At 44.6% G+C, this 26,219-nt stretch overlaps 1 protein-coding gene across 2 annotated transcripts in view; it reads left to right on the top strand.

The window, feature by feature from the left end:
* The first annotated feature begins 262 nt into the window (after positions 1-262).
* KREMEN1 (kringle containing transmembrane protein 1) overlaps positions 263-26,219 on the top strand; it is a 69,359-nt gene continuing 43,402 nt past the window's right edge. Inside the window, exons 1-3 of one of the 2 annotated variants that reach the window (XM_053589703.1) lie at positions 263-508; positions 16,466-16,628; positions 23,271-23,362. In XM_053589703.1, the coding sequence (XP_053445678.1) occupies positions 412-508; positions 16,466-16,628; positions 23,271-23,362 (352 nt within the window). In that variant the 5' untranslated portion in view covers positions 263-411. The remainder of the gene's footprint in view (positions 509-16,465; positions 16,629-23,270; positions 23,363-26,219) is intronic. The other variant, XM_053589704.1, reaches the window with a different exon arrangement.

Below are 26,219 nucleotides of genomic sequence, written 5' to 3'. Positions count from 1 at the left end.
GGGGTCACCACTGGGTGCCCCGCCCTCTTCAGCTGGGCCAAACCTCCCTCGACCCCGCCCCTCACCTGCTGACCCCTCCCCTGGGTCACACAGCTGAGGCTCCCTGCCCGGCGGGCCCAGGTGAGACGGGGAGGGGGGCGGGACCCTGCGCGTGAGTGGCAGGCGCGGCGCGCGGGGGGCGGGGCGTGCGTGAGCAGTCGGCTCCGCCCCTCGCGCCTCGCTGAGGATCCAGGCAGGCCCCAGGCTGCCCCCGCCGCGGCGGCGTTGGGGAGGGCGGGGCGGGGCGGGGCTGCCGGGCGGCGGGGGCGGGGCCACATTCGGGCCCCGCGTCCCGCTCCCATGGCCGCCCCCAGCTCCCCGCGCTGCCCCCTCTCCCCCGGGCCGCGCCCCGGGGCCCCGCACTGACGGCCCATGGCGCCGCCCGCCGCCCGCTTAGCCCTGCTGTCCGCCGCTGCGCTCACGCTGGCGGCCCGGCCCGCGCCCAGCCCCGGCCTCGGCCCTGGACCCGGTGAGTGACGACCCCCTGGCGCTCGCTCTCTGCGGCGCCCGCCGGAGGGGCAACACGGGCTGGCCAGCCTGGGGCTCAGTCTCTCTTCCTGCCGGGTACCTTCTCGTACCTTCCCCAGGCCCCTCCGCGACGCCCCTTGGGCCGGGACTCCCCTCAGGTCCCTCCGCGACGCCCCCGGGCCCGGCTGCTGCCACCCAGCTCAGGACCTGGTGCTCCTCAGCGACGCCCCTCAGACTGGGACTCGCTGACCGCCTCAAAACCTCCCGGGAACCCCCCCTGGTCTGCGCTCCCGGGGCTGGGACACCTCCTGTGTCTCAGAACTCGGGACCCGCCGCGGGCCGGGATGACCCCTGCTCCCCGGGAGCTCCTGGAATCCTATCCCAAAGTCTCCAAGCCTCTCAGAGACTCCCCGGGCCAGGACCCGCCTGCTCCTCAGTAAGGAGATGCTGGGATCCCGTCCCAAAGTCCCTCAGCGACTCCCCCAGGCCGGGACGTCCCCTGCTCCCCAGTAGCTCCTGGGAGCTTGTCCCCAAGTTTCTCAGAGATGCACCTGGGACCAGGAAGGCTCCCTCGCTTCAAGACGCTGCACCCTTTCCCCAAGACCTCCGATGACACCCCTTCCCTGGGCCAGGATCCCTTCCCGATCCTCACTACAACGCCCAGGCGTCCCTTAGCCCTACCCTCCCGCCTACGCTGGAGGAGCCCGGCGCCTCAGGCGGGAGCGAGCCCTGAGGCAGGAGAAGCGGGGCGCTCAGCCCTTTTGCTTGAGTCCCGGCTGCGCCCACTTGGCGGCACATTGACTTTGAGAGGAGCGGATTGACTTGCCTGACCTGGGTCCTGGGACGACCTGCTGTACCCTCCCAGGACGCCCAGTCCCTACCCACACGGCTGCTTTGATCTTCCCTGGGACTCAAGTGGTAGCCCAGCAGGGGAAGAGGAAGAAAGGAAGGAGTGGTAGGGAGACTTTCCCCCTACAGAGCTTAGGGTGCTAGGCTGAGCCCCATCCTGGGTAACCCCATTTTAAACGGGTCACCTGCTTCCCAGGCCAAGGCCAGGTCTTCCCCAGGTGGGGCCCTAGACGAGGATGGAAGTTTGGAATTTGTTTAGCTTCCATGCACACACTCTTGTAGCAGAATCCTTTCCAAGTTGAAGAGCAGGCAAGAGGGTGTTGCCTGGCCAGTTATGTTACTCTGCAGGTTGTTTGGGTGTTGAGCATCCGACCTTTGTGAAAGGGAAGGGAAGAGTTCATTATCGCCCCAGTAGGAAAACCAGCCTCTAGATTCTCCACCCAAAGTCACAGACTGTGATGTTGGAAAGACAGATTCTGCTGGTGACAGAGAACTCAGCCTTGCTTTGTTTACTTCCCAGCTTGTATTGGGAAGTGAAAAAGCTAGAACTTGGTGTTGTCACTTGACTGTGTGACTTTTGGGCCATGCCTTCTGCTTCTAGCCTCAGTTTCCTTATCTGCAAAGGGAGGGCAATATAACTCCCTTGCAGGGTGTTGTGAAGATTAAGTGATATACTGTAGGTAACACACTCACATATAGAAGGCAGTCAGTAAACATATTTAATAATACTTTTTATAGGGCTTCACAGTTCATCAAGTGCTAGACACCTCATTTACCCTGGGAATGCTATAAGCTTTCTGTGTGATTAATATCTGTAAAAGGCAAAACTTGGCTTTAGACCAGTAGAATGGAGGTCTCCTAGTGCTGTAAAACTGAGACAAAGTGGTTTCTGAGTGATTGCCACCTTCCAGGGGACTTCTACAATTTGATCACTTCTGCTTTTGTGAGGAGTAAGGGAGGGACATTCTGAGAGCCAGTATATGTCAACATAACTGTAACCTAGTAACCCCTGATCTCCACTTTGCCATTTGTGTGTACAGGATTTAATGTCCTCTCCAAAGAGAGGTATGGGTGGAGATAGTCTGGTTCCTCTTCTGGAAAGAGCATAATAGTAGCTCTAAAAAGTGTCAAGTGAGCCAGCTCTGTGCTTATGCTTGTTGGAAGGTGACATCCTCTCCCCGGTACCTTTGTTTTCTTAGGGTCATATGCAGATAGTTTAAACCCCAAATCTTGGTACCCTTTTATTTAGGAGTCTGGGGTAGTGGCAAATAACCATTGTGAAATGATTTGTGATAAGTGACCCAAGTTCCCAATTCAGTGAGCCTTGCCAGTTTGGTTTGCTACTATCTTTTTTTTTTTTTTTTGAGACAGAGTCTCACTCTGTCACCCTGGGTAGAGTGCTGTGGCCTCATAGCTCACAGCAACCTCAAACTCTGGGGCTCAAGAGGATCACCCTGTCTCAGCCTCCCAAGTAGCTGGGATTACAGGTGCCCGCCACAACGCCCAACTAGTTTTTTCAGTTTTTTTTTTAGTAGAGATGGGGTCTCACTGTTGCTCAGGCTAGTCTCAAACTCCTGAGCTCAGGTGATCCATCTGTCTCAGCCTCCCAGAGTGCCAGGATTACAGGCGTGAGCCACCATGCCTGGCTAGTTTGCTACTATCTTGGTACATGGATGCTTTTGTAATTTTTCCTCTCTAGTCCAGAAGCAGTTTTAGGGAATTATATGGTCTTCAGTGTCAGATCCTATCTAGAGCCTACCCACTAGTTTTAAAATCCCCTCCCCCCAAAAAAAATATACTTTGAGGATTTTATTTTTTTGATACTGTAATTTTCTCTAAAATTTTGTGGATGGAAAAAATTATTTCAATACTTATATTCTGCACAATTTTGTAATATTTAAATTACTGGTGGTTTGCATTTTTGAATGCTGACTTTATAAAAACAGTTAGCTCATCCCCCATCAATGCTACTTCTAATTACAGTGTATAGCCAACCCCAAATGGTCTCCCTTTTCCTCATTTTTCCCTTAAGCGTCTTTCCTTTCCTTCACAACTGATAGGACAGAAGATAGAGGTTAATGGTGGAATCTAGACTTTCCTGTCAGGGAGGAAGGCATTCAGGGCCATGGAGCTGGTGGCTTCTCCATAGTGGGCTCCCATTTGGCATTTGTGGACCTGGGGGAAGAGGCAAGAGGTAGGAACAGAAGAGAAAGCTGGGTAAACTTGGCTACTTGGGTTTTCCATCTAAGGCAAACTGCGTAAGGCAAACGACATTACATTTGGGGGCTATTAGGTATGCACCAACAGAGCTTCTCCACTCAGGTTATGTTTGCTGTTAATAACTTTTTTTTTGTTTTAGAGATAGAGTTTCACTATGTCACCCTCGGTAGAGTGCTATGGTGTCACAGCTCACAGCAACCTCAAACTCTTGGGCTTAAGCAATTCTCTTGCCTCAGTCTCCCAAGTAGCTGGGACTACAGGTGCCCACCACAACGCCCAGTTATTTTTTTGTTGTAGTTGTCATTGTTGTTTAGCAACCCCAGGCTGGGTTTGAACCTGCCAGCCCCAGTGTATGTGGCCGGCAACCTAACCACTGAGCTATGGGGGCCAAGCCTTGCTGTTAATAACCTTTTATAAGTTTATAAATTGCTGGGCTCAGTGGCTCACGCTTGTAATCCTAGCACTTTGGGAGGCCAAGGCAGGTGGATCACCTGAGCTTAGGAGTTCGAGACTAGCCTGAACAAGAGTGAGACCCCCTGTCTCTAAAAAAAAAAAAAAAAGCCTGGCATTGTGGCAGGTGCCTATAATCCCAACTACTCGTGAGGCTGAGGCAAGAGGATCACTTGAGCCCATGAGTTTGAGGTTGCTGTGACAAAATGAGACTGTCTCAAAAACAAAAAAAAAATCTATATATATATAGAGAGATAGCTAGATAGATATGTATATATATAAGTTTATAACTTGATGCTCATTCTCCTCTAACTCATCTGGATATGGCACTAAGCAATAATATGTCTTACCTTAAAACCTATGAACTTAGTTAACAGCAAGAGCTTCATAGTCTCTACAGCAGCGGTTCTCAACCCTTTGTAACAATGAAAATACATCCTGCATATCAGATATTTATGTTACGATTTGTAACAGTAGCAAAATTACAGTTATGAAGTAGCAACGAAAATAATTTTATGGTTGGGGGTCACCATAGCGTGAGGAACAGTATTAAAGGGTCGCGGCATTAGGAAGGTTGAGAACCACTGCTCTACAGAGTCTCGCCCCTCGTAGGTACTTCGTTAACAGTAACACACTTGCCTGTAAGCAACATGGGGGCTGAAGCAGTGAAGGGATTAAAGCAAGGAACTCTGATCCTTTTGTGAAATTTTGTTTTGGCCTTGACATAATTTAAATCTTTGAGGTATGCAGTGAACCTTTTTATAAGATCTAAAAGCAAAGAGGCCTTCCATTTAGGCTCACTGCTAACAAACAGGAAGTTCATGTACTCAATATAGATATTGATTCACTCATGGATTGGTATAGTTGGACCAAAAGCAATAAATGACTAAGAGAAAACATATTGATTTAAATAGCTTCACCATATATAGGTTAAGAATTTAGAGGTAATATGCCACCTCTAGTTTAGAATTTTTGAGGCTAGAATGCTACCTGAGGTTCTAGGTCAGGTGTGGGGTAACATTTTTTTGTAAAGAGCAAGACAGTAAATAATTTGGGTTTTATGGGCTATATACTGTTCTGTTGCAATTACTCAACTTTTCTGGGACAAAAATAGCCATAGACAAAACATAAATAAATGGGCAACACTGTGTTCCAGTAAAAGTTTGTGGACACCGAGATTTGAATTTTATGTAACTTTGATGTCATAAAATATTTTCTTTTTATTTTTTTTTCAAAATCGAAATTTTAAAACTGAGTCTTAGCTTATGGGCCATACAAAAACAGGCAGTGGGCCTGATTTGGCCCATGGACTGTACTTTGCCAGGTCCTCCTCCAGGTTCATGTCTTGATTTTTTTTTCAGTGTTCACTAGTCTAGAAAAGGTGTCAAGGTGGCTTGATTTTGGTGAATGAATGAACATTTTACCACTTACTATTAACTAACTTTGAAAAATACAGGAGAAAGGGTTAAAATGATACATTTCATGTTATGTTTTATCATACTTTAAAAAAAAAGATATATATGAGGGAAAGTTTATGCACGTACATTTAGATCTTTAAAAAGACTCTTAAAAGAATGCTTCAAGGAGAAATTCAGTGTGGTTCATTGTGTGCTACATAAAGAAAATAGTGTCTGTCCTGGAACTGGCTTATGGTTTTGTTCAATTATGCCTGCAGATGTTGCTTGGAACAAACCGTTGAGAGATCTGTTTCTCAGAGGAAAGCCCAGGCAGCAGGTGGCACCAGCCCTGAGACAGAAAAACAGCCAGGAGAAAAATAAATAAATAAATTTCTGTCACCTTTCTAAGCAGTTAATTTTTATTTCCATGGTTCTATTGACATATTCCGCGTAGTTTTTTAAAAAAACAATAATGTGCTTGGGCATGGTTGATTATTTTGTTTTAATTAAAACATTTCTGAAAAAAACAAAATGAAACATTCAGACATACCAAGTTGATTGTGTTTGTACTGTAGAACAGTTAATGCAAAACACTTGAGAGAGGCCGGAAGTTTGGATCTGTAATTTTTGCCCGAGTCTCTGCCTCCTGAATAAGGACAACAGAGGAGGAAGTAGATGTGCCCCTTAGAGCACTACCAGTGTGGGTCTGGAAGTGAGATCAAGCCCCCTGATGCCACTTGGCAGGTTATTTTCTGGCTGGCTGTGCAGCCTTTGCGTAGATGAGAACGATGACTGAGGTTCCTTCCATATTCAATTTGACCTTGAGAACCTGAAGGTATTAGTTGAGGGGGAACAGTCAGAGGTCACTCAATTTTTCTTTCTCTTGTCTTTAATGTCTTCCTCCCAAAATGGCAGCACCCCCCCACACACACATACCCCACCCCCCCAACTTCTGACACATTCTCTGGATTCAGACTAAAGAGGGAAAGGAAAGAGGGCATTGTAGAAATGTCAAATGGGTGTCCACACATCTCGCTAATAACCACTTGACAGAAATGTGCTTTTTTTTTTCCTCCTCCGAAGAAACCCCCCACCCCTTTAAAATGTTCCCTTTCTAGGTAAACACCTCCTTGGCCTGGACTTGTTGCAATTTGAAGAGGAATGAAGTTAGGCGCTAGGGAGCACCTACACAGAAGATTTTAGGCCAGCTCAACGTGCAAAGTTGCCACTCTTCCTCCTAAGTTATATATGTACAACAGGACTCTCTTGGGGCTGCCTCTCTGCTGAGCCCAGCTTCTAGTTTCCCTTGCCACAGATTTAATTCCTGGCAAGTAGCCAAACCATTAAACTTTTATTGTTTAGTTTGCCACAAAGGCGGGGCCCTGCTTCTAGTGGGCTGAGGAGGCTGCAGCCGCTTCCAAACCCGAGTGTCACACCACATTAGCAACTGCAGTCTTTGAGGGCTGGATTTCTTTCAGTTTGGTTACATTCTTGGTTAGGACCAGAACAATATACTCACGCTCAAAGTTTGAAAGCTAGGGAATGGTAAAAACAGTATGGGTAACTTTTAAAGATGATCCATGGTGGTTGTAGCTATCAGCGTGTATAATTGCACAATTTCTCTCTTCCAAGCAAATACATTAGATGGCCGCTGTGCATATGCCTTGGTGGCTTAAAGCTGGATGAAAACATGCGACTGAGTGGTTCTCTTCTAGGACAGTAGGAATTTGAACCAATCCCATCACAGTATGTAAATTACTTGCTGCTGTTCAATCTATAAAAATTCATCTTCAAAGAAAATTATTGGCTGGTAAAAATATTTTTAATAATGACCACAGAAGCCATATTTGTTTTTCTTTGATGTTTTTCCGAAGACTCTTCTGGTTCTAATCAGGTTGTTCCCACATAAAATACAGTGGAAATCTACAATAATAAAATCCCTATTCCTATGTCTATGGGGAAATAAACAGCATGGGGACTGTCCTTTCAAGGGGCTTTCCCCTACCCTTTCCCCAGACTCAAAGCTTCTATTACTGGTGGGTGTTTTGGCATCAGTTAAGGACCTTCAATCTTTCCCTCCCTCCATGTTTTGCTCTTTCATTAAAGTGTTTCTGTTGTCTAATTATATCCTTTCAATCAAATTAGAGACTACAGCATCTGGTGAGGGCTGTAACTGCTGCCATCTGCACCTCATATATACAGGCCTTTTCAACTGCGAATCACTCAACTTCTAAACGGCAGGAAGAGATTTGGAAAAAGTTTAGTTGGAGGGGAGGTTAACTTAAAAGGAACATCTTCAAAGGTTGGGTACAACGCTGTGATTGCTGTGATGCGTGCATGGCCACACGGAGCTTCATGGCTTGGCTTACCGAAGATGCTTCTCCAGTGCTTCTGGCACGTGAGGGGTGTCTGATTGTCTTAGCTGAAATGACTAGGCTTTTTCCTGCCTGCTGCCAGCTTGGAGGGTCCCTGGGCTGAGCTGAGAATGTCTCCTTTACATGACCATTGGTTAATGGATGTGACACTTTCTGTTTATTTGAACATTTCTTCTATCCCAGTGATTTCAACTGGAGGAGATTTTGCCTCCAGAGAGACTTTTTACAATACTTAGAGGCGTTTCTGGCTGTCACAACGGAGGGAAATGATACTAACATCTAACAGGTAGGGAGTCCAGGGATAATGCTAAACATCTTCAATGTACAGGATAGCCCCCACTCCAAAGAATTATTGGTCCAGAGCGTCAGTACTAATGAGGTTGAGAAACCCTGTGCTAACCGTATTCTTTGGTCCCTCCTTTAACTGTGGCCTAGGAGCAGGCAACTTTGATCAATATCTATTTTCACTCTTAAAAAAGTAGATTCTCAGTATCCACACCTAAGCTCTTGAAGCATTTTTGTGGACAGTGTTTCAGAAGCCTTAATGTAGTAAGAAATCTGTGATTTACTGTGTCTTTCTGAGAGTAAAATTGCCAGGTTAGATACGGGATGCCCAATTAAATCTGAATTTCAGATAAACACCAAATAACTTTTTAGTGTAAGCCATGCAATATTTACGAATACTTATCTTTAAAAATTATTTTGTGTGGCCGGGCATGGTGGCTCATGCCTGTAATCCTAGCACTGTGGGAGGCTGAGGAGGAGAATTGCTTGAGCTCAGGAGTTCGAGACTTGCCTGAGCGAGAGTGAGACCCCGACTCCTAAAAAAATGGAAAACTCCAGCCAGGCACCGCAGCGAGTGCCTGTAATCCCAGTGGCTTCTGGAGGCTGAGGCAGCGGGATGCCCACAGCCCGAGTCTGAGGTTGTAGTGAGCTATGACGCCACTGTACTCTTCTCAGGGTCATAGAGTGGGACTCTGTCTCAAAAACAACAACAAAAAAAGCAAATAAATAAAAAATTATTTTGTGTTTATCTGAAATTCAGATTTAACTGAGCATCTTGCATTTTATTTTATTTTATTTATTTATTTATTTTTTGAGACAGAGTCTCACTTTGTCAGTCCCAGTAGAGGGCTGTGGCATCATAGCTCAGAGCAACCTCAGACTCCTGGGCACAAGCGATTCTCTTGCCCCAGCTTCCCAAGCAGCTGGGACTATAGGCACCTGCCACAACGCCTGGCTATTTTTATAGGTGGGGGTCTCACTCTTGCTCAGGCTAGTCTCGAACTCTTGAGCTCAAGCAATCCACCCACCTCAGCCTCCCAGAGTGCTGGGATACAGGTGTAAGCCACCGTGCCCAGCCTAACATTCTGGATTTTTATTTGCTAAATGTGACAGCCCTACTCAAGATCCATGAAACACTACATGAAACCTTTTTTTTTTTTTTTAGCATTTAATTCCTTTTTTTTTTTTCCTTTTGGCCGGGGCTGGGTTTGAACCCCCCACCTCCGGCATATGGGACCAGCGCCCTACTCCTTGAGCCACAGGCACTGCCCAACACTACATGAAACTTTAAAACTCTTTGGCAATCAGGCTCGGCGCCTGTAGCACAGTGGTTACAGTGCCGGCCACATACACCAAGGACGGCAGATTCAAACACGGTCCAGGCCTGCTAAACAACAATAAATACAACAAAAAAAATAGCCGGGCATTGTGGTGGATGCCTGTAGTTCCAGCTACTTGGGAGGCTGAGGCAAGAGAATCACTTGAGCCCAAGAGTTTGAAGTTGCTGTGAGCTGTGACTCCATGGCCCTGTACTGAGGGTGACATAGTGAGACTTTCTCAAAAGAAAAAAAATCTTTGGCAATCAGATTATCTTTTAGCCACCATGTGCCCCTTTTCTTATTGCTCTGGATGGCTAGAAATGACAGCACTGCTTATAAATCAGAGCTACAATGAGTCTTTCCTTTGGCACTAAAATGTCTTCATGGCCAGAACTTTGGAAACCCATCTCTCTTTTTTTTTGTTTTTTTGCGGTTTGGCTGGGTCTGGGCTTGAACCCGCCACCCTCGGTATATGGGGCCGGCACCCTACTCACTGAGCCACAGGCGCGGCCCCAAACCCATCTCTTGAGTCAAATTTTTATGTTGGGACTAACAAACAAGTGTTTATCAAATGCCTACTGTGTACCCATCATCTCTGACTAAGGATCATCCCTGTGCCAATTCACAGGAGACTGTAACTTTGTTGCTTCAGATTTTACTTTGAAAATGTGCTTTAGAATATATGGTCTACCTGTCAACCAGCTCCCTACTTGGGAACTCTTGTATTATTTGTCCATGCTGAGGGAATCTGAAAAGCCCAGAGTCTGGCTTCGGTGGTGGATTGGCTGCCCTCCAGGACTCTATTATCGAGGAACTTTCTTGCCATCTGACATTAAAAATAGATGACAGGGAGAACTGATGAAACTTGTCCAGAAGTGGGATTATATCAATTTATTTGATCTCCTTTTAGTTGATTGAGAGGTTCAGACAGTATAAAAAAGGGTTGCTCAAGGGAAAATGAGGCGAGGTGTAGATTTGAGTTAGGTCTCTCCTGCTGAAAGCAACCTCAGAATACAAAAATTTATATTCGTTAAAAAGGGAATTGATTATGCCCCCATTACAAGTGGCTTTACCACTGATTTCCTTTAAATAGCCTACTTCCCTAGTTTAAATAGCAAGTATCTTATTTTCAAGTACTTGATTTAAATACATTTTCCTGGCATGTCTCATGGGTTATTGCTAGGTGAGTCTAGAGGCTGACCTAGATAGAGCATACGCTGGTGAGGACACTGGGATACTGTGTCTATAATGGGTTTGCCCCCAGTTCTTCCATTCACCTGCTTCCCTCATTCAACAAGCATTTGCCAGGCACCATCTGTGCAGTCTATAGTGGCTAAGGACACAAAGGTGAGTAAGATGCTCAAGAAACTCACAGATGACTGGAAGCAGGGCCTGGTGCTTCTTGAGCAGTTGCAGTTCAAGGCAGTCAAGTCCTCTAAGAGCTATGGCAACAGGCACAGCTCAACTTGTTAGAGAGCCCCTGGTTTCTGTAGGAGTTAGTGGTACCTCTGCTAGACCCCTGGCCTTCAGATAGTTCTCTATCTTTTGTCTTCATGTTTTGTGTTTGCTTTAGAGCTGACTTACAATGAACTGAGGTATTGTCCATCAGCAAGCTGGACTTTGAGCTTAAAAATATCTTATGCTTCAAGGCCAGGCACAATGGCTAATGCCTACAATCCTAGCACTCTGGGAGGCCAAGACAAGCTTAGGAGTTCAAGACCAGCCTGAGCAAGAGCAAGACCCTGTCTCTAAAAATGGCTGGGTGTTGTGGTGTGTGCCTGTAGTCCCAGCTGTTTGGGAGACTGAGGCAAGAGAGTCCCTTGAGCCTAAGAGTTTGAGGTTGCTGTGAGGTATGATGCTATGGCACTCTGCCAAGGGCGACAGAGTGAGACTCTTGTCTCTGAAAAAAAAAAAAAAAAAGTCTTATGCTTCATTTATCCTCATGTAAAAACTTTCTAGTGTGAGATTTTATTTCAAGACTGATCCATTTCTACTCAGAAATATATCTCTACTTGGTATATTACATCAAGATATAAATACTTTACATCATTAAATTATGATAGAATATGTTATGTCAGTACTGGCAGTAAAATCCATCAAGGTGCTTTGGTTAATTTATGAATATTTTTTAGATTTGTGCTGAACCAGTGACTTAGTGAGTCCCTTCTTTAACTGAGGCTCGGCTTTATCTTTCTATACATGTTGTAGACCAGGATATTGATAGATTAGTGGTGTTTTTATTCCCTCAAAAACTATCTTTTGGGCTTCAATTTGATGATTATATATGTTTGTAATGTCCTAAATGATAAACAGAAATTCCTCAAGCACCACTGCATATTCTGTTTCCACTGTTTTCTTTCTTTTGTTTTGTTTTTTTTTGCTGGGGCTGGGTTTGAACCAGCAAAAAATGGCCAGCGCCCTACCCCATTGAGCCACAGGTGCCGCCCATGTTTCCACTGTTTTCTGAAAGGTGTCTCGAGCTTAACTTATCCAAAACCAAACACTGAATCCATTCCAAACACTGCCTTTCCTGGGCCCTCCCCACTATAGTCAATGGCATCACTGCTCAGCTGGTTGCTCAAGCCCAGATCCTCAGTGTCCTTCCTCACTTCTTTCTTTCAGGCCCTGTGCATAGCCAAACCCCAAGCAAATACTCTGGGTTCTACCTCCAAGATCATCTAGAATCTGAGCACTTCTCACCACTCCACAGCTGCCAGCCTAGTCCGGGCCATCTTTCTCTCTAGCCCGTCTTTTCTACAGTAACTATCTATCCGGTCTCCCTGCCTAGTTCTTGCTTCTCTACAGTTTTCCTTCACCCAATAGCTAGACAGTTCTATTAAAAGATCTATTAAATTCTTTTAAAAAATAAGTCAGATCATGTTATTGCTCAGAATGCTCCAGTGGCTTCCTCTTACACTTAAAACAAAAGCCAAAACGTAATTTTTGTAAATTTCAAGACTTTACATGTCCTGGCCTTGCCTGCCCTTGTGCACTCATCCACCTTCTCCAGTCAGGTTCGAGGAGCAGCCTTACAGCTCCCCAGACCTGCCAAGCACATTGCTGCTTCCAGGGGCTTTGCACTTGCTGTGCCCTCCGCCAGTGACGCGCTTCCCGCCTCATTCTTGGATTTTGCTTCCTCTCTTCCTCTACATCTCTGCTCAAGTGTCTGTTCCTCTCCAGGCCTTCCTAAAAGAGAACCTATACCATTTCCTCTTCCATTCCCTTTCTCTGCTCTGATTCTTTCTGCAAGCACTTCTCACTATCTGATGTTAATGTGGATTGGTTTACTGTAAGCATGACAGGGAACAAAGACCCTGTCAGCACATTAGCTCCATGAATACAGGGTCTCTGTTCACCTCTATAGCCCCAGTACTATGAACAGAGCCATGCACATAGTAAATATTAAGTATTTGTTGAATTAATTAATGAATAATATCCTAGACATTAGAGCTATCATCTTTGTTCATTCTTTCTCACTAAATACATAAGTATACAGTTAGCATTCTCTATACAGCCTTATTTATTTTAGAGACAGAGTCAAGCTAAGTCTCCAGGTTGGAGGGTCGTGGTGTGACGCTATAGCCTAGAACTCTTGGGCTCAAAGGATCCTCCCACTTCAGCCTCTGCAGTAGCTGGGACTACAGGTGCCCACCACCATACCTGTCTATGTGATTTTTTAAAAAATTGGTTAAAGCTTGTTGTTTGAGATAAACTCCTTGTATCTCTAGCCAAAGCTTACGTCAGTTTCATAGTATTAGAAAATAAGTGAGGCAGGGTCCTTGTTACTTACTTAGTACACACTCTAGTATTCTAATGAAATCAGGATGCAAGATAACTTTAAATCTAGAGCTCTCAAGTTTTCTATTCCTTCCTTTTTTTTTTTGAGAGACAGAGTCTCATTTTGTCACCCTGGGTAGAGTGCTGTAGCGTGTAGCGTCACAGCTGACAGTAACCTCCAACTCCTGGGCTTAGGCGATTATCTTGCCTCAGCCTCCCAAGTAGCTGGGACTACAGGTGCCCGTCACAACGTCCAGCTATTTTTTTGCCATTTGGCCAGGGCCGGGTTCGAACCCGCCACCCTCGGTATATAGGCCTGGCACCCTACTTACTGAGCCACAGCACCACCCTATTCCTTTTTTCCACATTGCTATACACTGGGCAAGTCTGGTCAAACAAAAAAGTCATAAAATCTGATACACTGCTTTCGTTTCCCCTGTGTAACTGAGAGTGAGATTGGATCTGAGAACAGGCTCAACTAAACAAGCCTGTACTTTCTCATTCCCATTCTCAGATGCCATCTCATCCCCATTCATGAGGCCTGTCACATGTGTGGATAGCTGCCGCATGCCTTTGTATTACAAATCAAGTCATCTGAGTCCCAGGAACCCCACCTGCTTTGTACAACTAAGAACTCTCATTGTTTTTGGCCTGCATTTCTTTTTCCTGGGCTACTCCCTACTGTTTTATTTTATTTTATTTTTTATTGACTATATTTAAGGGGTACAACATGATGTTTTGATATATAAGTTCTGATAGTTAAAAAAGATATTAATACTCAGCAATTAAAATTCTAGCAATTGACAGTTTGGCTTGATGTCCCTAGAATAATCTAGTCCAGTGGTTTCCAAATCTGATTACTTAGCAGAGTCACCTGGGCAGCTTTTTGGAATAAGGTTCCCAGGTTTCACTCCAGCCTTGGGATTGGGCTAGTCCTCTGGTGTGGTTCATGCTCTCTCCCTCTCTCTCTCACTGTCTTGTTCTCTGATCACATATATTCCTAGTGATATGAGAATATGTGATATGAAGCAAACAAGTGAAGGGCTGAAAAATAGGAGTGGAGATGATGGGAAAGTTAGTGAGGAAGCAGTGTTAAGTCTGCGATGGGGGGTGGCGCCTGTGGCTCAAAGGAGTAGGGCACCGGCCCCATATACCAGAGGTGGTGGATTCAAATCCAGCCCCAACCAAAAACTGCAAAAAAAAAAAAAAGTCTGCAATGGGAAGTATTAGGGGAAGAATGTTTTAGGCAGGAAGTAGCATAGTATGTTCACAGAATTAACCACAGTCCCGTGCGACTGGTGTGAATAAGAGAAGGTGCGGTGACAAGCCGGGGCTGGGGCCACATCTAGGAGGCCTTGTAAACACTGATGAGGAATTTGGGTTTTTTTCTGAGTTTCTTGGTTCTCCTACGAAGTTTGCATTCTGTATGGAGTTTGGATTGTAGAAGAACAAAAGTGCAAACTGAGACCTGACCTGTTCTGATAATAAATGGGATTAAAGTGCTGGCACCGAAGATGGAGAGGAGAAGGCAATTTCAGGGTACATATTTAAGGAAATCAACAGGACTTGCTGAGTCAGAGTTGGGGTTAGGGAGAGGATGGGGGAAGCAAATGTGATATTGAGGCGGTTCTGTGAGAGGCAGTATAGGGCCTGGTTGCCTCAGTTGCCTCTTCTATAAAATTAGGGTATTAAGGGTACTTCTCTACTGCACTGATGGCGAGCTGACATGTGGAAGGTACTTATGATAGAGTTTGGCACACAGTAAAATACTCTGTAAGTATTAGATGTGATGTGGATGATGGTGATTTGTCCAGGGTTGCACAGCTGGTCAGCAACAGGTCCAGGACAAAAAGCTAAGACTTAGCCTCTTAGTTTAGTGTATTTTATGCTACACTGAGCTGCCTCCTTCAATTACCTTTGAACTTTTTATTTATGTGGTCCCTTGTTAGAGGTTTGGTCATCGTGGTACACAATGAGTCGTACTTACTGTAACATATGAATGTTGCACCAAACATGATAAATGGCTAGAGTTTTCTGTATAGCCTGCAATTTCAGATTATTTTGGCTATCCATAAAATGGTGCCATTCCAGACAAAACACAGGGGCTGGATGGTGAGGTGAAGGGGGTCCTCGAAGAGATGTGTTCTGGGGATAATTTCTAAATATTAAAGGAAATATCTTCCAGAATGTGCTCATGTTGTCCACATGCGCTGACTAGAGTAGGCACAGGCACCACAACAGAGATGGCCCTGGGAGTCCTGATTCCCAGAAGTTATAGGTCAGTGCATGCCAGGAGGAAGAAAGCAAGAAAGCAAGCTGAGAATGTTAATGTAACTCCCCCAGATTGTCAGTTTTCTAGTGATACATCTTGAAGAAGTGTTTGAAGTGCTTCTATCTGTCAGTTTCAACTAAGCTAATTTTTAAAAACTGTTCTTTGTCCTATGCCTTTCTCATGAACCTCTGCGGGTTTAATGCATGCAAGATGTGGGGGGGAAATCCTAGCAGCCTCCATTCCCATCCCCCAAAGTCTGAGCAGCAGATTTTAGAAGCACATTATTGCACCTGCACGGATTTGTCATTTTATTAAGTTGGATCTGGGACCATTTTCAGTGTGTTGTGTGGGAATTTCAGAAAGAGGTGAGAGAAAATGCCAACCTATCCTTTCCTCCCCCGTGTTGACTGGCTGTTTTGTTGCCTCTTCTATCTCAAACAGCATGGGAAGGGCTGTTCTTCATTACCAGAGAATGTGAGTCATTCCCAGATTTGTGTGATTGGGATTCCAAAGCATTGCTGTATCCGACGGTCTTATTAAATCCAAGTGTCAGTGCAGCCTTTCAGGCTGTAGAGGAGATCTCAGTTACAGCTGGTGACCTGGTTCTAGTTACTGCACAGAGACGCCGGTGACCATAACCCCCTCCAAGTACCCAGAATTCCACTTGGATGGCTGTTACGAACTGTTCCCATATCTGGAGTTTTCCTGGTTCACGTCATGGGCTTCACTACACTTCAGCTCCCTGTTTATATCATAGTAAGGATCTGTATACTTAGGGGAAAGTATTCTAGTGTCCACAGACAAGCTTGTGCCAAGATTAGTGTAGCTTTTGGAGGGTACCTCATTTCAGATTTACCCAGCCTAGCAGTGCTAACTACCCTGAGTCAAGCATTTAGCAAGACACTCTCCATTACCAACTTGGTCCAAACAAAACAAATAAAACATCAACCAAAGAGGGAGGAAACTATAGATGTTGCCAGAAAATTAGTTTGCTCTGTCTTTTCTTTCTTCTAGAGTGTTTCACAGCCAATGGTGCAGATTATAGGGGAACGCAGAACTGGACAGCACTGCAAGGGGGGAAGCCATGTCTGTTCTGGAACGAGACTTTCCAGCATCCGTACAACACTCTGAAATACCCCAATGGGGAGGGAGGCCTGGGCGAGCATAACTATTGCAGGTAAGACGAGGCCAACTAATACTTGCATTCCTGCTCACAACTAGGCAAAGCTTTTTTGTCTCCTTTTGGCCAACTTAGAAGGCCTTTCTTAGTTACTGTTTTTAAAAACCTTTCTCCCACACCTTACACACATACACACAATCACCACAATCTACCATTCTTTTTAATTTGAATTGCTTCAATGCTGGCTTTCAGAGCTCTCCTTTCCTGTCTGATCACTTTCTTGTCTCTTTGGGAGGGTTTTCTTAGTTGACCTTACCACCAGTGCATAATACATAGACAGCAGAGCTGCCTAAGCTGCTGAGAATGTAGTGGTCAAACAGCACCATCTGTGACCCACAACTCCCTTGTTCTGAGCAAAGGAAGCTGCCTGCGTTATTCCACCTCTGGCTACCCAGGGTAACCTTGCTCTGGGAGCAGCTGTATCTGTCAGATTTGTGCTATTTACTTCCTTTCAACAGACTAAGGTATTTCTTTGCTTTTCACCTCCTGTCTGACTCTGGAAGGGGCTCTTTACCTGACATCCATGGTGCTTCAAATGGGTATTCACAGTTTTGTGGGGAGATGACCTGGCTTTGATCAGATTCTAGAGTTATCTGTGACTGAAACTAAGTTCAGAATCGCTGATATGCAGAGACCAGAACAAAAATCGTAAACACTTTTGATTATGTATTTTTTGCTACTTATAATCGAGATCCTGGTAACACGACTCATATTTCAGCAATGTGTTGAATTTAATTATTATTAGGACAGGTGCAAAGGTAGCCTCTTGAGCCAGTGGGACAGGGAAAAATGATTGCTAAGATATATGCTGAGCTACATACCATCTCCCTGGTTCTATATACTTGGATTCTCAGCCATGGCACTGTGGATTCAGCTGAGCCAACATGTATACTCCTGCATTGTGTGGGCCACACTGTTTACCTTCTGCCCTCTACATACCTTTGCTAATACTCTAGAGCCCTTGAGGTTGTCTTGAAGTCTCCAAGCCATTAGTTTGTGTTTCTCTTAGCCTTGTGCCTTCAGCACTTTTCTTCACCTCTGCATTACTTTGTATCAACTGACCATCCCCTCATAGTTGCTGTTGCATTATTTTGTATCTATTATTATAAAGATATTAAAAGCTTATTGAAAAAGAATATTTCTCAAACAATCCAGACATATATTGTTTAAAATCCCCATTTTACCTCTTTCCGAAAGACCTTCCCCTATGAAGTCCATATTCCCAGAGATAACATCTTGTATATTTGCCACTTCACATTTTGCTGTTGTATTTTATTGTTGAAGTTATACATGCTCATCATGTAATTCTTTTCTATTTTATTTTCAAAGTTATACTGTTAATTATTTTGCGTAAATTAAAAAATGAGTCCAATTCCCCGTTTCTGGTTTATTACCTTTCCCTAGTTTTTCTATTAATAGGAATAGTTGGGTTGGGTTGGGAAGAATGTTTAGGAAGAGAATCAAGTGTTTGTTTTTTGTTTTGATATAGTTACTTATCTTCTTGTTCCAAGGTGTCTCTTAGTAGTAGGCTGTTGGTTTGTTCTATTACTCTGTTACTTCTTCTTCTTCTTTTTTTTTTTTTTTTTTTTTTGTAGAGACGGAGTCTCACTTTTTCGCCCTCAGTAGAATGCTGTAGTGTCACAGCTCACAGCAACCTCCAACTCCTGGGCTTAAGCGATTCTCTTGCCTCAGCCTCCCGAGTAGCTGGGACTACAGGCGCCCGCCACAACGCCCAGCTATATTTTTTTGTTGCAGTTTGGCCGGGGCCAAGTTTGAACCTACCACCCTCGGTATATGGGGCCCATGCCCTGCTCACTGAACCACAGGTGCTGCCATACTCTGTTACTTCTTATTAAACAAGTCTTCTCAGAAGAACTCCTGTTTTTAAGTTTGATTTTAAAGTAAATTTTAAATTTCCAGTGAGGCTTAATTAATTAATTTCTTTTTTCTTTGTTTAGAGACAGAGTCTCACTTTATTGTCCTCGGTAGAGTGATATGGCATCACAGCTCACAGCAGTCTCCAACTCCTGGGCTTAGGTGATTCTCTTGCCTCAGCCTCCTGAGTAGCTGGGACTACAGGCGCCCACCACAACACCGGGCTATTTTTTTGTTGCAGTTTGGCCAGGGCTGGGTTCAAACCCACCAGCCTTGGTATATGGGGCCAGTGCCCTACCCACTGAGCCACAGGCGCCACCCCAGTGAGGCTTAATTTATATGTAAGGTTTTTTTTTCCTGTAGATTAGCACCCATTTCTGCTCACAGGCTCCTGTAAGAATCCATTAAGAGAGTAGTAAGAGCCAGGAAGGACCACCTTTCTCCTTAGCTCTGGCTGATTACAACCTCTCCTTTCATTTGATGGAATATACTAGACCTGAACTACTAGTTCATACTTCAAAAAGGGGAGGCTGGGTGCGCTGGCTCATGCCTGTAATCCTAGTACTCTGGGAGGCTGAGGCGGTTGGATTGCATGAGCTCAGGAGTTCAAATCCAGCCTGAGCAAGACTGAAACCCCATCTCTAAAAAAATAGCCGAGCATTGTGGTAGGCACCTGTAGTCCCAGCTACATGGAAGGCTGAGGCAAGAGGATCACTTGAGCCCAAGAATTTGAGGTTGCTGTGAGCTGTGATGCCACAACACTCTACTGAGGGCGACAGACTGAGACTCTTGTCTCAAAAAACAAGGGAGGGGGGCTGAAATTTTCGATGATGATCACATGAGAGGCTCCAAGACCTTTTGTTTTAGTACTGCAGCAAAGTAAGGATTAATTTGCTTAATCTTTATTAAGCTATTCTGATGCTTTTCAGTATGGTTTTGACATTGATAATAAACAGTTGTTTTCTAAGGGCTTCACCAAATACTACATCAAAGCCCAACACAAAATAGAGGGAGGAAAATGACAGTGAAATACTGTTTAAAGAAAGGCTTTGTGCAAATTCTACTTTGATTTCTCAGCTGACATCCGACACCATGTTTGTCTTGTGCAACTTTTTCAGACTCATCACACTTGAGATGCCTGAGAGTTGGCGAGTGATGGTAATGCACTTCTCTGGGCTCAAAGTATCTGGATTAGAAGGGAAAGCAGAGACTGGGGGAGAGCAGAGCTGGTGCTGGCACCTGCCTTTGGGCATAAGAAATAAAAGGAAGCTTTGTGCTTTGAGGAAGCTTATCTTCTAGGCCACACAATAGGCTTATCCCCTCTGACCTGATAGGGTTTGCTCCAAAGCTTCTGCTGTGGAGTCTTTATGCCCATTTCCGGCCTAACTGGAGTGTCAGGTTTCCAGTGTTCTGAGTCTAAATAAAAGGGGCTTGGAAAGCAGTGAAGAGCAGCCAGGCATTTCTGTGTGTCTCCAGCCCCTGCCATTTTTTAAATCTGCTCATTACTGTCGGGTTATCGCTAAATTGAAAAGACCTTAAGGGTATTTATTCTAAGTCATTCTCATTTAGAAATATAAAATAAATCTTTAAAAAAATATTATTGCCAGCTACTTGGGAGGCTGAGGCAAGAGAATTGCTTAAGACCAAAAGTTTGAGGTTACTGTGAGCTGTGACGCCACGGCACTCTACCAAGGGTGACATAGTGAGACTCTGTCTCAAAAAAAATAGGCTCAGTGCCCATAGCACAGTGGTTACAGTGCCAGTCACATACATGGAGGCTGGCAGGTTTGAACCTGGCCGGGGCCAACTGCAACAAAAAAATAGCTGGGCATTGTGGCAGGCTCCTGTAGTCCCAGCTACTCGGTAGGCTGAGGCAAGAGAATTGCTTAAGCCCAGGAGTTTGAGGTTGCTGTGAGCTATGATGCCATAGCACTCTACCAAGGGCGACACAGTAAGACTCTGTCTCAAAAAAAAAAAAATTATTGCCATATCAGAAGTTGGTACCAGCATGGCAGGATCATACATTCTGTCTGAGACTCCAGCACTGTTTTCTTCAGAATTCTCTAAGGAATCTGTATTCTGGAGAAGGAAGAGGATCTATTTCTGTCAAATTTGAGTTTATTGGCCTGATCCTGATGATAGCTTGCCAGTGGAGCCTTTATTATGTGAATTTTATTTTTATTTATTTATTTATTTGAGACAGAGGCTCAAGCTGTCACCCTGGGTAGAGTGCCCTGGCATCCCACCTCACAGCAACCTTCAACTCTTGGGCTTAAGTGATTCTCTTGCCTCAGCCTCCCAAGTAGCTGGGGCTACAGGCGCCCGCCACAACGTCCGGCTCTTTTTTGGTTGTAGTTGTCATTGTTGTTTGGCAGGCCTGGGCTGGATTCAAACCTTCCAGCTCTGGTGTATGTGGTTAGCACCTTAGCCGCTTAAGCTACAGGCGCCAAGCCTTATTATTTATTTATTGAGACAGAATCTCACTTGGTGCCCTTGGTAGAGTGCTGTGGCACTACAGGTTATAGCAACCTCAAACTCTGGGGTTCAAGTGATCCTCCAGCCTCAAGCCTCCCAAGTAGCTGGGACTATAGGCACCCACCGCAGTGCCTGGCTATTTTAAGAGATGGGGTCTCCTGCTTGCTCAAGCTGGTCTCAAACCCGTGAGTTTAGGCAATCTACCCGCCTTGGTCTCCCATAGTGCTAGGATTACAGGCATGAGCCACCACACGTGGCCCTGTGAATTTTATTTTAGTATTTAAAAATTACTAAGTTGAGGGCGGTGCCTGTGGCTCAGTGAGTAGGGCACCAGTCCCATATACCAAGGGTGGTGGGTTCAAACCTGGCCCTGGTCAAACTGCAACAACAACAACAAAATTACTAAGTTGAAGCAGTCATTATAAAGTAAACAAGAAAATAAAGAAAACCCAAAAAGAAAGGAAATGAAGATCACCAGTACTGCCATCATCTAGAGATTTTTTTTTCTTTTTGCAGTTTTTTTGGCGGGGCTGGGTTTGAACCCGCTACCTCTGGCATATGGAGCCAGCGCCCTACTCCTTACAGGCACCACCCATCTAGAGATATTTTTAAGAGTTTTATGTAGGCCGGGCACGGTGGCTGACGCCTATAATCCTAGTACTCTGGGAACCCATTGGTGGGAGGATTGCTTATGCTCATGAGTTCAAGACTAGCCTGAGCAAGAGTAGACCCGATCTTTACTTAAAAAAAAAAAAAGAGGGCGGCGCCTGTGGCTCAGTGAGTAGGGCGCCGGTCCCATATGCCGGAGGTGGCAGGTTCAAACCCAGCCCCGGCCAAAAACCACACACAAAAAAAAAAAGAGAGAGAGAGAGAGAAACTGAGGCAAGAGGATCACTTGAGCCCAAGAATTTGAGGTTTCTGGGAGCTATGATGTCCCAGCACTCTACCCAGGGCAACAGAGTGAAACTGTCTCAAAAAAGAAAAAGTTTTATGTATTTCTTTCCCTAAATGTCTTTTTAGAACATCAGATTGTGTTATCCACTGTGTTTTATAATAGCCTGTTTAAAAATAAACTTAATGAGGCATTATGAATATATTTCCAAATTAATAAGAAAGTCTCTATGCCACATTTTCCTTAGGTGTGTAGCATTCCTTTATTTAAGAATTGTATTTCTTTAACCAATCCTTTATTATTGAGTACTTGCTGTATCCCACTTTTTTGTTCCATTATAAAAGTGTTTTTTTGAACATCTTTATAAAGACTTCCTTATAATATATTCTTAAAAGAGGAAATTACCAAGTAAAAGGTTTGCATATTTTTAGAGCCTGTGGCTCTAATTACCAAATTGCTGCCCTGTTCATTTGTGTTGGTTCATATTCTCATCAGCAACACTGGGAGTACCTGTGCTCATCCAGCCATTGGAATCTCCACGTTCATATTCAGGGTGCCAGCCGTGTTTGGCATGATTTGTACAGTGGTCAGTTGTTCAAGTTACACTGTAGTGAATTTACCTAAACACGTGTCACCTTTGTTTACTTCTCTTCAAACTCTGAAGTAAGTGTCAGAATGGATATTTTTGTTCTTGTAGTGTTTTTTTTTTTTTTTTTTTAATTAGAGACAGAGTCTCACTTTGTTGCGCTCGGTAGAGTGCCATAGTGTCACAGCTCACAGCAACCTCCAGCTCTTGGGCTTAGGCGATTCTCTTGCCTCAGCCTCCTGAGTACAGGCGCTCGCCACAATGCCCAGCTATTTTTTTGTTGCACTTTGGCTGGGACTGGGTTCAAATCCGCCACCCTTGGTATATGGGGCTGGCGCCCTACTCACTGAGCCACAGGTACCACCTGTTTTTGTAGTGTTATTATTTTTTTCCTTCTTGGCATTGAGTATACATACAATTATAAGATATAATACAGAAGCTGAAGCAATTCCTTCCCTGTAAAACTGAAAATCAGTTGACTTGAAGTATCAAGAATGATATTGATAAGGACCGGGCGCAGTGGCTCACACCTGTGATCCAAGCACTTTGAGAGGCCAAGACAGGTGAATCACTTGAGCTCAGGAGTTCAAGACCAGCCTGAGCAAGAGCAAGACCCCATCTCTAAAATACAGCCAGGCATTGTAGTGGGCACCTATAGTCCTAGTTACTCAGAAGGCAAGAAAATTGTTCGAGCCCAAGAGTCTGAGGTTGCTGTGAGCTATTATGCCGTGGCACTCTACCGGGGGCAAGAAAGTGAAACTGTCTCAAAAAAAAAAAAAAAAGTTATTGATTGTGTTCTTTTCCCCAACAGAAACCCAGATGGAGATGTGAGCCCCTGGTGCTATGTGGCAGAGCACGAGGATGGTGTCTACTGGAAGTATTGTGAGATACCTGCTTGCCAAAGTAAGACTACCATACAACCTGATGGTTTACAGGACTTTGAACACTAAGGGTACAGAGGGGAAGGCCCCCACCAGAGGTCCAGTAGTTCAGCTCGGTGGCTTTCATGATGCACGTGAAAAGAGAAGCCATCCTGCATTGAGGATTTTTACTTGTGTTGTTGAGGCTTTTCAGGGGTAGGAATACCTGTTTCCTTAGCACCCCATTCCAAGGGCATTCCCTTGATGCGTAAGCCGAATGAGAATTCTGATTTTTAGATAATTTCTTCATGCTGATTCTTTCATGGATAGAGAAAGCAACAGCTCAGTAGCAGGCTAAGGGAAAAAAGGTACTTTGCACTTTTTAGAATAAATTTTTTGGAATGAGCATTTTTGTAAATAGTGATACTAAGTTATAACACTACCTGTTATTATTTTTATTTGAAGGAGTCCCCTGAAAGATGATATTCAGTAAATACCTCTTTAAATACCGTACAAAACTGACATGATAGTTCTTTTAGCCACATTCGCATAAAGTATTCTATTTTTTTCTTTTTAATATATTAATGTTGCCCAGGGTGGTCTCAGACTCTTGGTCCATCCTCTTGCCTCAGCCTCCTGAGAAGCAGGGACAACAGGCACAACTCACAGTGCTTGAGTTTGTACTATACTTTTTTTTTTTTTTGAGACAAAGCCTCAAGCTGTTGCCCTGGGTAGAGTGCTGTGGCCTCACAGCTCACAGCAACCTCCAACTCCTGGGCTCAAGCGATTCTCCTGCCTCCGCCTCCCAAGTAGCTGGGACCATAGGCACCCGCCACAACGCCCGGCTATTTTTTGGTTGCAGCCGTCATTGTTGTTTGGCCAACCCAGGCTGTATTCGAACCCGCCAGCTCAGGTGTATGTGGCTGGCGCCTTAGCTGCTTGAGCCACAGGTGTCAATGCTCCTTTCTACTTATTCCCAAAGAAGGCATTGTTACCATCTGAAATGAACAGCTCCATTCAGTTATTGCCCCTGAAGACCTTCCAGAGGGATAAGATATGGAGGAGGAAGCCAGTAATAGTGAGGACACTGGCTCTGTGCAGACCTAGATTAATGTGTGTGCAAAGAGTTTATAGAATAAGGATATAAAAAATAGAAAATATTATGGGCGGCGCCTATGGCTCAGTCGGTAGGGCACCGGCCCCATATACCGAGGGTGGCGGGTTCAGGCCCATCCCCGGCCAAACTGCAACCAAAAAAAAATAGCCGGGCGTTGTGGCGGGCACCTGTAGTCCCAGCTGCTCGGGAGGCTGAGGCAGGAGAATCGCTTAAGCCCAGGAGTTGGAGGTTGCTGTGACCTGTGTGATGCCACAGCACTCTACCGAGGGCCATAAAATGAGACTCTGTCTCTACAAAAAAAAAAGAAAAAGAAAATATTTTAAAAATTAAAAGGTTTATAAAGTAAAAAATTTACAGTACTAATTTATTATTGACGAAAAATATTTTTAATAAATTTAATATAGCCTAAATGAGTGTTTAGAAAGTCTACAGTATAGCCGGGCGTTGTGGCGGGCGCCTGTAGTCCCAGCTACTCTGGAGGCTGAGGCAAGAGAATCGCTTAAGCCCAGGAGTTGGAGGTTACTGTGAGCTGTGTAAGGCCACGGCACTCTACTGAGTGCCATAAAGTGAGACTCTGTCTCTACAAAAAAAAAAAAAAATCTTAGAAAGTCTGCAGTAGTGTACAGTAATGTCATAGGCCTTCACATTCATTCACTGCGCAGCCCCTGACTCACCAGAGCACCTTTCAGTCCTGCAAGCTCGTTTCATGTATATAGGTATATAGGTGTACCATTTTTTATCTTTGTACCCTATTTTTACTATTACCTTTTCTGTGTTTAGATATGTTTAGGTAAGTAAATTCTTACTGTTGTGTTACAGTTGCCTACAATATTCAGTAAAGGAACTTGCTGTTCAGGTTGTGGCCTAGGAGCAGTAGGCTATCCCAGGTAGCCCGGGTCTGTGGAAGGCTATCCCATCTAAGCGTGTGCCAGTACACTCTGATGTTCACGAAATGTTCACCCAAGGGCAAAATCGCCTGATGCATTTCTCAGAACATATCCCTGTTGTTAAGTGATGCATGACTGTACTTTAAAACAAGGTAGAGAAAATATTGTAAAAAGGTTTTGTAGAAGATTTTAAGTTTAGAATCTAAAACTAGATCTGGTACTATAATGAGTTTATTCGTACAGTGTGTATAAACATATTTTAAAATAGGACAAAGGAGTATTGTTTCTTGGTGCATAGAGCTAAAGAAAAAGACAGTTCATTCATAATCGTTCTAATTAGCTTATTTTTTTTCCTTATTATTTGAATCTACTCTTTGCCCTGCCCCCTTTCTCACCCTCAGGTCAGGAGGCTTGTGTACATAGTAGCGTGGAGACGGACGGGGAACCTAGAACCCCTCTTACTCATCCCTGGAATAGGAGCCTACATTCTGATACTTCCAGGGGCGAATGCAGCCCCTGACCAGAGCCATGGGCCCAGTGCACACCTCTCCTAATTTAAACTTTCAAACGCCACCACTTCCTGGCAGTCAGGCCCTAGCTTCTCTGTCCTTACAAACTCAGAGTGCCTTAATTCAGTTCCCAAATTAAGAAAGTAGTAAAGACCAGAAGAATGGGCTTTTGCTCAGTCTGCTTAATCAGATTTTTAAAATGAAAACCATCTCATTTGGCTCTAGTTATGTCAAGAAGAAAGGAGCGGGGGTGGGGGGGTGAGAGGAAGGCAGATTTTCCTCGGTCCATTTGTCCTACACAAAGATAGTCGTTTAGTACCCGCTATGTCATTCTCTCAGGAGTGGCAGAGGGGGTTTCAATCTGGGTACTTCCATTTGGAGAGATAA

This window comes from Nycticebus coucang, chromosome 4, assembly GCF_027406575.1.
Source record: "Nycticebus coucang isolate mNycCou1 chromosome 4, mNycCou1.pri, whole genome shotgun sequence".
Classification (NCBI taxonomy): Eukaryota; Metazoa; Chordata; class Mammalia; order Primates; family Lorisidae; genus Nycticebus; species Nycticebus coucang.
The sequence above is the reverse complement of the archived record's forward strand: the minus strand, read 5'-3'. Positions and strand labels throughout refer to the sequence as shown.